The sequence below is a fragment of the Sardina pilchardus genome, chromosome 17, assembly GCF_963854185.1.
Source record: "Sardina pilchardus chromosome 17, fSarPil1.1, whole genome shotgun sequence".
NCBI classification, from domain to species: Eukaryota; Metazoa; Chordata; class Actinopteri; order Clupeiformes; family Clupeidae; genus Sardina; species Sardina pilchardus.
Genome location: NC_085010.1, coordinates 6116420 through 6129458, shown reverse-complemented (window position 1 = coordinate 6129458; position 13039 = coordinate 6116420). Strand labels below are relative to the sequence as shown.

The following is a 13039-nucleotide window of genomic DNA, read 5'->3' as shown; positions in this document are numbered from 1 at the left end:
GACCATTCACTCATCCACCCATTAAACTGTCTATCAACATCTATTAAACAATCTGTCTATCAACATCCATTAAACTCTCTGTCTATCAAAATTAATTAGACTATCTACATTCAACTTTTAAATTATTTACTCTGTCTCAGGCTTTAAGAGTACACTCTGGCTCTCTTAAGACTAGCCAGTTAAATTGATTACACCTGTATCAACTACTCTCAGATAGCTGTATCAGTGTCTCTCTTAACAAGAATATAAGGCACATTCCATCCAACCTTCTATCCATTCATCTTCTTCAGACCATTCACTCATCCACCCATTAAACTGTCAATCAATATCTATTAAACAATCTGCCTATCAACATCCATTAAACATTCTGTCTATCAACATTAATTAGACTATCTACATACAACTTTTAAAGTATTTACTGTGGGTCCCTCTCAAGCAGCGTTTATATGTCCTCCCTCGCTCCTCGATCCTCAATGATCTACATAAAGAAAGATAGAAGAAGGGCTAGACTATCCCATTGTTGCCGCTCCATCATTCTTTATGTAGATCAGTGAGGAGCGAGAGAGGACGCGTAAACGCTATATGAGAGGCACCTTCTGTCTCAGGCTTTAAGCATACAATCTCATTAAGACTACAGATCCTGTTTCACTACTTCCTCTGTCCACAACTGTTTCAAAATAAAGGTCCTCACTGCAATAATACACTATTAAATCATTTAACCACTGAAACTACTCAACTATTGAACTGTTCAACCATTCCAACTGTCAGTTATCATCCACTATGCCTCCAGTCAACTACATGAAACCTCCATGTACCTAGCAACCAACATAGCCACCATTAAAATTAAGTGTTTATGACCGTTTCCATAGCAACCAACATGATTATACTGCAGTAACTTCTTGTTTCCTGATAGTGGCCACCATGGATACCCTAGCAACAAATGTTTCAAAATAAAAGTCCTCACTAGCAAGTTAGCTAGTTAGCATGGTTAGCATTGTTAGCATAGTTAGCATTTTTAGCATAACTGCAAAAAATCATCAACTAAGTTAGCTAATCAACCTGGTTAGCATTGTTAGCAAATTTAGCATCGTTAGCATAGTTGGCATTTTTAGCATTACTGCTAGAAATCATCGGTTAAGTTAGCTAATCAACCTGGTTAGCATTGTTAGTAAAGTTAGCATTGCTAGCATAATAAACATTTTTAGCGTAACTGCTAGAAATCATTAGCTAATTTAGCTAATCAACATTTTAACATGAATAGAAATCATTAGTTAAGTTAGAACTGGAACGTTTCATCTTTAAACTGTCTACCTTCACACTATCAACTCTCTGTAAACTATGCAACCACCATGTTTACCCTAGCTACACCTTATAGACAGGGAAAAATCCAGAACGATCTAATAAAGGTCACTACCAAACTTTTCTCAACTGATTCTATAGTACTTTTCCGCGTAGAATCCATTTCTGCTTGGGACATTTTTATATCACGCATAGTTAATGAGATAATTTGCATATTTGAATACATTAGGGCAATTCCATATCAGTTGGAACAGGTCCGACACCATGGTCCTCAGTTTTTCCTGATTTTTGGTCCAAATGTTCCTCCATGTCTCATTAGAAGAAAACCAAAATTTTAGCTGGGTATCTTGTTTAGTTTCTGAGATATGGCTCTTCAAATGTGGTTAGACGTGTCCTAAAAAAAAGGCTGAAAATTCCTGTATTTAATGAGCACCACTTTTTTTTAAACCCCTCTCCTCTCTTAAGGCTACCATATTATTTTCTAAAAATTTGAACACTGGGGCAGTACCCTGTGTTGTTGTCCAAAATCACAAAGGAATTACAGTCCTTCCCACCATTGGAGACTTATTCATCGAAACAAACCCATATTTTTTTTGAAAGCAATGAAAAAAAAGCCTGTTTTTGTTCTCTTATGGTCATGAATGCCTAGCACTCACATTTTTAAAACTCTGCATATATATAGTCCATGAGTAAGAGAACATGTTGACAAAAAAATGAGATGTTTTTTTTTTCTTATTTCGAGGCTATGAGCCTTCAAAGTTGGCCAAAATGGCGTTTTTCCTAAAAATGCCACTTTTATTGCCTTTTTCCAAGGACAAGATGAAATGCAAATCCAACATTTCTTTTTTTCTGCAATAGTGTGGCACTTTGTAGATCATGTGAATGTGGTAGATCCGACCTGTCCATTTTAATATCCCCACAGCACATGTCTGAAGCTAGAAAAAATGAAAAAATGTCTTGGCTGAAGGAGGTGTTGGATTGATTTGTATGAACCTCTTAGAAGGACAATATGGGATGTAAACCCATTTTATCTTTTTGAGGGATCAGAATGCCATCCTGTAAACAGGATAAAAATGTTATATCCCATTTTTACTCTTTAGTGATCCCTTAAAATATGTCCAAAAGTTGTCATAAATGGGGGAAAAAAAGGTGACTAAATTGAGGGGCTTAAATGGCCAAGTGGATCAAGTCACAAGGCTAAAAATGAAATATAAGACAGAAGAGATACTGAGGGAGAACACTGTTAAATGTATAATCCCTGCTATGATGGCCTTTGAACCCACTGTGTCCCTAACTGAGGTTCATTCTCATTAAACAAATTTCTTCTGCATGAAGCATATTGTCTCCTGGTTGCTGTTGGAGTTACCGTTGGATGCAGCATGCATTGTGATTTGTTCTAATGGTATCCCTGGACAGTTAACCTGAGATCCACTTAAGCCTACCTTACATTGCCAGACTTTGCAAAGATTTGGAAAAGATTTTTGAAAAACTACAGTCTCAGACCCTCTCACATCTAAAGACAATTCATTGAGGTTTTAGTCACAGTCTAGTCACAGGCCAGTCTCAGATTAGGATTTTGCAAAGACTGTGGGTCACTATTTACAAGACTGCTGCTAGATTCCTTCAAATTATTTCCATCGTGCAATAGGCTACACGTCATCATTCACAGGAAATCACATGATAGCCTACTCATATCAAAGTATTTTTTTCGCGTTTCTGCAGCATTGTTTGATGTGTGACATCACTAACAGATATAGAGCTGTTCTGTCACGTAGAACAACCGACTAATAAATTATAAGAAATGAAATAACAAATAATCATAAAGGCTACAGCTGTCGCCTATTTTGCCCCTTCCTGTTTCATGTTCGCGCAAGGTTACTATTGGTTTTTAATGTTCACGTCACTATTTGCATGAGCCACGACTGAAAAGACTTCCGATAATATCAAACATGTTTGATATTGTCGTAACGGCAAAACTAGAAAAAGACTGCCTCCGACGGACTTAAAACCGCTAAGATTGGCACCTTACACTAAACGATTTAGATGACGGGAGCGCGCTGCGATTTCAGTACAACTCCCAAGATTTCCGCCCGATTTTGGAAATTTAGTCGCCGACTGTTAAAACAGACCAAAATCGTGCAATGTAAGCCAGCCTTTAGATAAACATAACCTAGGACCAGTGAAAATCCTACACTTTTTGGTCATCCATATCCATCCATAAGTTAAATTAATAATATTTTTTTTATGTCACACAAAGTGGGTACCGATCAACTCCAAATGGTCTGAAACATACTCCTACACAGTATCTCAACTGCCCATGATTTTGGCCTCAACACTTACAGTTTTTTGTTTTTTTTCCCCATTCATTTCAATGGGAAATAGTTTTTTGCGAACAACTATTGAACGGAAGGTCGTAGACTCAATCTGATTTGCTCCATCAGACATAATTCGCCCATGAGGATCAAGCAAGAAGTGAGTGTTTATTTCTATGACCTTCCGTTCTCTAGATATAGCCTTTTTAAAGTTTATTTCCTGTTTTAAACCAACTTCCGGTTATCACAGGATATTAGGGACACAGTGGGTTCAAAGGCCATCGTAACAGGGTTAAACATTTCACAGTGTTCTCCCTCAGTTTCTCATCTGTCTTATATTACATTTTTAACCTTGTGTGACTTGATCCACTTGGCCATTTTTGACAACTTTTGGACATATTTTAAGGGATCATTAAAGAGTAGAAATGGGATACAACATTTTTATCCTATTTACAAGATGCCATTCTGATCCCTCAAACAGAAAAAATGGGTTTACACCCCATATTGTCCTTCTAAGAGGTTCATACAAATCAAACCAACACCTCCTTCAGCCAAGACTATTTTTCATTTTTTTCTAACTTCAGACATGTGCTGTGGGGATATTAGAATGGACAGGTCGGATCTACCACATTCACATGGTCTACGAAGTGCCACACTATTGCAGAAAAAAAGAAATGTTGGATTTGCATTTCATCTTGTCCTTGGAAAAAGGCAATAAAAGTGGCATTTTTAGGAAAAAACGCCATTTTGGCCAACTTTGAAGGCTCATAGCCTCGAAATAAGAAAAAAAAACATCTCAATTTTCTCATCTCAAACCATCTCAACATGTTCTCTTACTCATGGACTATATATATGCAGAGTTTTAAAAATGTGAGTGCTAGGCATTCATGACCATAAGAGAACAAAAACAGGCTTTTTTTTCATTGCTTTCAAAAAAAATATGGGTTTGTTTCGATGAATAAGTCTCCAATGGTGGGAAGGACTGTAATTCCTTTGTGATTTTGGACAACAACACAGGGTACTGCCCCAGTGTTCAAATTTTTAGAAAATAATATGGTAGCCTTAAGAGAGGAGAGGGGTTTTAGGACACGTCTAACCACATTTGAAGAGCCATATCTCAGAAACTAAACAAGATACCCAGCTAAAATTTTGGTTTTCTTCCAATGAGACATGGAGGAACATTTGGACCAAAAATCAGGAAAAACTGAGGACCATGGTGTCGGACCTGTTCCAACTGATATGGAATTGCCCTAATGTATTCAAATATGCAAATTATCTCATTAACTATGCGTGATATAAAAATGTCCCAAGCAGAAATGGATTCTACGCGGAAAAGTACTATAGAATCAATTGAGAAAAGTTTGGTAGTGACCTTTATTAGATCGTTCTGGATTTTTCCCTGTCTATTAGTAACCATATCTACATTATCTATCTATTTTTGCATTTTCATGCACTGGTAATTCCTTGGAATTGCATTTCTAGTTAAACTTCTTCTTCTAACGCTCGCAATTCAGCTTCAACCGTTTAACGTAGAAACTTCATTCAAACTTTGTTGCGTAGGTCTTGCTTATGCCATATGTGCTTTGTATTTTTCAACTTTGTAACTTTTATACTTTTTAAACTATTAGTTAAAAACTATTACCATTTCCCCCATAGACTTAACATTAATCATTATGACATCACGGCAGCAATTAGAATGTTACCCCAGCTGGTTAGCCACCTGGGCACCAACTGTCAGTTTCTCTCAGGCTTTAAGCATACAATCTCTCTGAAGACTACACATATCATGTTAAACTGTTTCCTCTGTCCACAACTGTTTCAAAATAAAAGTCCTCACTGCAATAATACACTATTAAATCATTTAACCATTGAAACTATTCAACTATTGAACTGTTCAACCATTCCAACTGTCAGTTATCATCCACTATGCCTCCAGTCAACTACATGAAACCTCCATGTACCTAGCAACCAACATAGCAACCATTAAAATTAAGTGTTTATGACCGTTTCCATAGCAACCAACATGATTATACTGCAGTAACTTCTTGTTTCCTGATAGTGGCCACCATGGATACCCTAGCAACAAATGTTTCAAAATAAAAGTTCTCACTAGCAAGTTAGCTAGTTAGCATATTTAGCATTGTTAGCATTTTTAGCATAACTGCAAAAAATCATCAACTAAGTTAGCTAATCAACCTGGTTAGCATTGTTAGCAAATTTAGCATTGTTAGCATAGTTAGCATTTTTAGCATTACTGCTAGAAATCATCGGTTAAGTTAGCTTATCAACCTGGTTAGCATTGTTAGTAAAGTAAGCATTGCTAGCATAATTAGTTATTTTTAGCGTAACTGTTAGAAATCATCAGCTAAGTTAGCTAATCAACATTTTAACATGAATAGAAATCATTAGTTAAGTTAGAACTGGAATGTTTCATCTTTAAACTGTCTACCTTCACACTATCAACTCTCTGTAAACTATGCAACCACCATGTTTACCCTAGCTACACCTTAGTAACCATATCTACATTATCTACCTATTTTTGCATTTTCATGCACTGGTAATTCCTTGGAATTGCATTTCTAGTTCTTCTTCTAACGCACGCAATTCAGCTTGAACCGTTTAACGTAGAAACTTCATTCAAACTTTGTTGCGTAGGTCTCGCTTATGCCATGTGTGCTTTGTATTTTTCAACTTTGTAACTTTTATACTTTTTAAACTATGAATTAAAAAACGATTTCCCCATAGATTTAACATTGAGCTATTTCCCCATAGACTTAACATTGCTCATTATGACATCATGGCAGCAATTAGAATGTTACGCCAGGTGGCCAGTCCAGGTGCAGCAGCTCTCTCTCTCTCTCAGGCACACTGGCTCTCTTGAGACTACATTTTCTGTTCCCCTGTCAACTGTATCAATAAGTCTTCCTAATTCCATCCAACTTTCTATCCATTCATCTTCTTCAAACCATTCACTCACCCACCCATTCTAAACAGTCTGCCTATCAACATCAATTATACGATCTACATTCAACTTTTAAACAATCTACTCTGTCTCAGGCTTTAAGGACACACTCTGGCTCTTAAGACTAGCCAGTTAAATTGATTTCACCTGTATCTCTATCCACTACTCTCAGTAGAGAGCTGTGTCTCTCCACTCTACAAGAATATAAGGCACATTCCATCCAACATTCTATCCATTCATCTTCTTCAGACCATTCACTCATCCACCCATTAAACTGTCTATCAACATCTATTAAACAATCTGTCTATCAACATCCATTAAACTCTCTGTCTATCAACATTAATTAGACTATCTACATTCAACTTTTAAATTATTTACTCTGTCTCAGGCTTTAAGAGTACACTCTGGCTCTCTTAAGACTAGCCAGTTAAATTGATTACACCTGTGTCAACTACTCTCAGAGAGCTGTATCAGTGTCTCTCTTAACAAGAATATAAGGCACATTCCATCCAACCTTCTATCCATTCATCTTCTTCAGACCATTCACTCATCCACCCATTAAACTGTCAATCAATATCTATTAAACAATCTGCCTATCAACATCCATTAAACATTCTGTCTAACATTAATTAGACTATATACAACTTTTAAAGTATTTACTGTGGGTCCCTCTCAAGCAGTGTTTATATGTCCTGTTTCACTACTTCCTCTGTCCACAACTGTTTCAAAATAAAGGTCCTCACTGCAATAATACACTATTAAATCATTTAACCACTGAAACTACTCAACTATTGAACTGTTCAACCATTCTAACTGTCAGTTATCATCCACTATGCCTCCAGTCAACTACATGAAACCTCCATGTACCTAACAACCAACATAGCAACTATTAAAATTAAGTGTTTATGACCGTTTCCATAGCAACCAACATGATTATACTGCAGTAACTTCTTGTTTCCTGATAGTGGCCACCAAGGATACCCTAGCAACAAATGTTTCAAAATAAAAGTCCTCACTAGCAAGTTAGCATGGTTAGCATAGTTAGCATTGTTAGCATTTTTAGCATAACTGCAAAAAATCATCAACTAAGTTAGCTAATCAACCTGGTTAGCATTGTTAGCAAATTTAGCATTGTTAGCATAGTTAGCATTTTTAGCATTACTGCTAGAAATCATTGGTTAAGTTAGCTAATCAACCTGGTTACCATTGTTAGTAAAGTTAGCATTGCTAGCATAATAAGCATTTTTAACGTAACTGCTAGAAATCATTAGCTAAGTTAGCTAATCAACATTTTAACATGAATAGAAATCATTAGTTAAGTTAGAACTGGAACGTTTCATCTTTAAACTGTCTACCTTCACACTATCAACTCTCTGTAAACTATGCAACCACCATGTTTACCCTAGCTACACCTTAGTAACCATATCTACATTATCTATCTATTTTTGCATTTTCATGCACTGGTAATTCCTTGGAATTGCATTTCTAGTTCTATTTGTGGTGGTAGTGTGTTTGTGCGCAAATTTTAAACAAATTTGCGCAACGTACTTATAATGCTAGCTCTCATGACTAACTGAAGGTTTAACACTCTGTAAAGCGCCATGAGACATGTGTAATGTTTTGGCGCTCTATAGATAAAATAAAAAAGTGGATTGAAACTGGATTTAATTGCGATTTAGCCAGTCTTCAACAACAGTCAACAACAACAATCCTTGCCGGATTTTTTTTAATGTAATCTTTAAACATGCATGCTTGTTTGTTGAGGGACAGAGAGGCTGCACAAAGGTGTACATAGCTCTACAATGAAAGGAGTTCATCTAGTTTAAGTAGTACAACATAAAATCATTGTGTGGTGGTCAGTGTTGATATTGTGGTGGGCCGCCACAAATAAGTCAATGTATGGGAAACACTGGGAGTGATCTGTGTCACCGCCTGGATCCAGGAGGCGGTTATGTTTTCGCTTGGCAGAGGTTTGCGCTCTCTGTGTGCTTTTCATTTGTTAAATGTGAATACAGACTGCGACAACACATTGCCCCCTAGGAACAATACAGTATGAGTCTGAAACAAAAAGTATTTGTAATTGTAAAGAATGGGTGTTTGTGCAGTGTAATAATAGTGTAGTAGCCTACACTATTCGCCTGTGATGAGGCTGAATATAGTTCCAAGTAAATATCTGCCCAGGTAATAGCCTCGTTCGATTTTACATTATGATTTGTACTCGTTCTGAACACACGTCTCACAAGATATATTTAGAAAAAAAATGAGATGTCTCGGTCACTTTTTTGGAGGACGGGCTAACTGACACCCTTCATTTACAGCAACTGTGCTAAGCTAAAGCTAAAAACGCTGCTCCCAAAGCAGGACAATGCCCGGACGGATTTTAGCCGTTTTTTTTCCACTGTTCTAACTCTGGGGGTGACCGAGACTGGCTTAATTTCATTTTTGGGTGGCGTATTCCTTTAAAAGTAGTGTTTTCATCCAATCCAGAGGATATTCAAGCCAGGCTTGGCCAGGCACAGTTTTGCTGCATTCATATTGGCAGAGGTGGAACAATCCAGTTTCAAAAAGTAAAAGTCCTACCACATATCTGTGCCAACCATTCATATAGACCATCTGATTCTAATTAGCACAACTCTTCAGCCAGGTAGAGCAGCTAATTGATGAGATCACCTGCGCTAAGTGCACAGTTAGAACCAATAAATGATATGCACAACAGGCGAAGGAACTGACAATTTCACTGCATTCTTTACTTTACCCTTAGATGCATAGGCTACCAATACCTACACTCTTCCATGAGTGGGGTCAAAAATGACCCCAATTAGAATGCATGCGTTTTTTGCTTTAAACTCAAATAATGTCTTTCATTTTGGTTAAAGATGATGATTTTTATTATATATTTGTCAAAAAAATTATTATTTCATGTTGGAAATATGATGTATCACTTTTTATTAACATTTTATTACAAAACAGCTTTTAGAAAGGCAAAAAAGGTAAACATCCTTAAATGATCTCAACATAGGTGAATAGGGTAACATTTTTAACTTAGAGATATCTTCATGAAACTTTACCAGTTGAATACTCACATAAATAGGAGAAAAAAACGTATTGCAAGTTTTCTGTATTTATGTTTAAATATGCTAATTAGGTCATGTCTAATTAAATATGCGCTAATTTGCATATGCTTTGATGCGAAGAATCTGACCATTGGAAAAAGCAAGGTTGAAAATTGTTTTTTTGTAGTGTTAATATATCAAATAAAAAAACATTTACAGAGGTGATTATGAATATCTTCTTTTGTTATCCAGTAAATCAGAAAATACTGCCAATTGGCTTAAAAAGTGAATTTTCGGCCTATTTTTAGGCATAACAAGTCATACAAATCAGGCCAAGAACGCTATATCAACAAATCCCTCTGTAAATATCGCTTGGTGAATTCTGCTTCACAATGATAGGAAGAGTGGACATTGAAGGATCAAAAAGCGACGTCGCTATGAACGCTTGGCCGCCACATTATATGATGATACTTAGATTTATGTTGTTGTGTAAAAATAGCCTTCAGGATGGTGAGACTGCTGACATGAGATGTGATAATCAACAGTAAATGTATACCTTACTACCACACTTGATAAGAATCAAAAGATCCTAGGGTTAACTTTTGAAATTCCATAGAAAATGCTTGGGGTCATTTTTGACCCCACGTATGCGGATCGGTGGTATTGATACAAAACATGAAATTACTTTAAAAATATAATAATTAGACACAAATCCAAATGGCCTCATGTCAAAGACAACCTATTTGAGGAATACATGGAAGGTTAAATGAAAAAAAAATAAAATTAAGAAGATACTGCAAGAAAACAACCTCTGGGGTCATTTTTGACCCCACTTATGCATCTAAGGGTTTAGCAATCATATACGATGATCACACTTTTACTCACTGAAGCTGGAGTTTTCCACCTCTACTAATTGGAGCCCCAACATACGTCATAGTCCGTTTCCGACAATAAGTGGCACAGATAAACACAATATTTGCAGGTTGTAAATTGTCGTTACCCGCCAAAAATTAGAGAGGTTTACGAGAGTTTACAGGGATGGAGATCCCACTGTTCACACTTCTGATGCCTGAATAAAATGAACAGAACCAAAGTCCAGTTGACTTCCTTTATTGCAGTCATCAGTGTCATTAGTGTGTGTGTGTGTGTGTGTGTGTGTGTGTGTGTGCATGCTCACCTCAGTGACGATAGTGGACTGGTAGATCTCCTTACTGTACTTCCATCCATCCAGACAGCTCTCCTGCTGAATCTGGCTGACGTTGACGTCCACGTCGGGGACGTAGTTGAGCAGGGAGAAGTTCCTCAGGTGCTCCAGGCTGTACCTGCTGCAGGAGCTGCGCTTCACCTGTCCGTCCTGCTCCACCAGAGGAATGCTCACATTCCTCCAGCTCTCACTGATGTTGCTCTCCTCCGGGATCAAACACTCGTGGGGCGGCGTGTCGGCCACAAACACAATGTAAATACCAACCAGACCATTAGGTAGGATGCTGAAGGCCAGCGAGAAGAAGACCATCTGCTGGAAACGTCCCCATGTTCCCAGGAAGGAGGTGATCTCATCATACTCTCTCATACTCTCTCCTGTCTTCAAACTGTCACGTTTACACTTGGAGGAGCTGCTTTTGGCCCCACTCTACACCCAGGCCTACTTTCTTGTAAGATTATAGGCTATATGGCTGATCATTTACCACCCTGCCCCCACCCTCTCCCTATGAGTGGGTGGAGCATTTGAGAGGGTGAGTGAACACACAGCATGCATAACCAGGCGCACCAGCCGCTCAGTTTTGACCTCTGCCCCATCTTTTTTTCCTGTTCTTTTCTCTTTTTTTGTTGACAACCACCGGTTTTTGGTATGGCAGGCATGTAAAATTGAGGAATTCACTTGGTCACTTACTTGGTCGACGTCATACCATTGAAAATCCCTGATCATTTTGATGTCTCTGGATAGGAGGAGTGTGGTCTAGTTGTTGGTGATGTTGTGGATGCTCTGAAAAATGGCTTTAGAGGTCTCGTGATTATTGGATTTGCTTTTGATCTAATTTCTTGATAAGGATCAGCGCGTTGAACATAACTGGTTTAAGCTGTTGGCATGTGGCACTTTTTGGCAAAAAGGTCCAAAGTGCATAAATTCACCAAGGTCATGTCTGGTTTTATTACACCTCTTTGTGCATATGTTTTATTATTTGCTTGTGTTGATTATCTTGTTGACTTCCTGGAAAAGTATGCAGACAAGATGCTAATGTTCCAACTGATCCAGATAGCCTATACACTTTACTGAAGAGTTGTCTTCAACAAAGACTAAATAACAAAAGAGAATCCCTGTTGAGTAGAAAAGTACAGGGCAGAACATTAAAATGGGGGTTCAAACTGTGCTTACATACTTTTGCGTTTCTTTTCAGAGGTAACTGCAAGAGGTTCTTGAAAATCTGAAAGGGTGGCATCCTTGCTGTGGCAATTCTGAAAGGTTTAGAATCCCCCCACCCCCCCAAAAAAAAAAAAAAATGCCTTAGCATACAAGCTGCAATGGTTGCTTAAGATTCAGACCAAGCCCTTGTGGGCCCCTAAGCAGAATTTGAGTTGTGTGTGTGTGTGTGTGTGTGTGTGTGTGTGTGTGTGTGTGTGTGTGTGTGTGTGTGTGTGTGTGTGTGTGTGTGTGTGTGTGTGTGTGTGTGTGTGTGTGTGTGTGTGTGTCGTACATAAGCAACCTTGAGGTCGGGCTTGGCTAGGCATTGGTAATTCATCCCCGAACCCCTATTGTTGAAAAACAATGTGTTGTGTATGTGCGGGTTGGAGTTTGGGTAGGGGGCCCTGGCTTGTCTTAGACAAGCTAATAAAGTTAAGGTAATTAATTCATTCCTGTGTAACCGGTTGAGTCAGAATGTAGTTATCGCAGTATTATTTTAATGAACGTTACGATTGGTTTAGGCTACTTTACATTATGGTAAAGTTAACGCCATGTCAACATTGATAGTTTTGTAGCACAACCATTGAAACAAATGGTAATTCAGAGTAAAGTGAACAAATGTAGAACCATTAAGGCGATAACCTAACCTACATTTAAATGTATTTGAAGCACATAACTTTTCTGATTAATAACATGTATTTTTGTTTAGGGACTGATGAGGACGTTAGTCGCCTCATCAATTTGAAGAGGAGTAAGGAGAGGCTCTTCTCTGGAAAGAGAAATGCTGCCCAGCATGGACGGGAGTAAGTTGTTGTAGATACATCAAATACATAATTAAACCCACACAAAAAAGACAAGAATTTTAATCAAGTGATATTGACATTATGGTAAATTTGTTCTTGAAGGGTTATCCTGAAGGAGATGGGTCTGGAGGCAGTGGTCTCCCAGCTAGCAAAAAATTTGATGACGGTAAAAACGTCATGTTGTGAAATCGGGTCTTTGTTAGAGACAG

General features: G+C 37.8%; 1 protein-coding gene across 1 annotated transcript in view; it reads right to left on the bottom strand.

The window, feature by feature from the left end:
* Window positions 1-11196, bottom strand: part of LOC134062530 (organic cation/carnitine transporter 2-like) — a 49979-nt gene extending 38783 nt beyond the window's left edge. Inside the window, exon 1 of the mRNA XM_062518560.1 lies at window positions 10804-11196. Within this exon, the coding sequence (XP_062374544.1) occupies window positions 10804-11196 (393 nt within the window). The remainder of the gene's footprint in view (window positions 1-10803) is intronic.
* Window positions 11197-13039: the final 1843 nt, after the last annotated feature.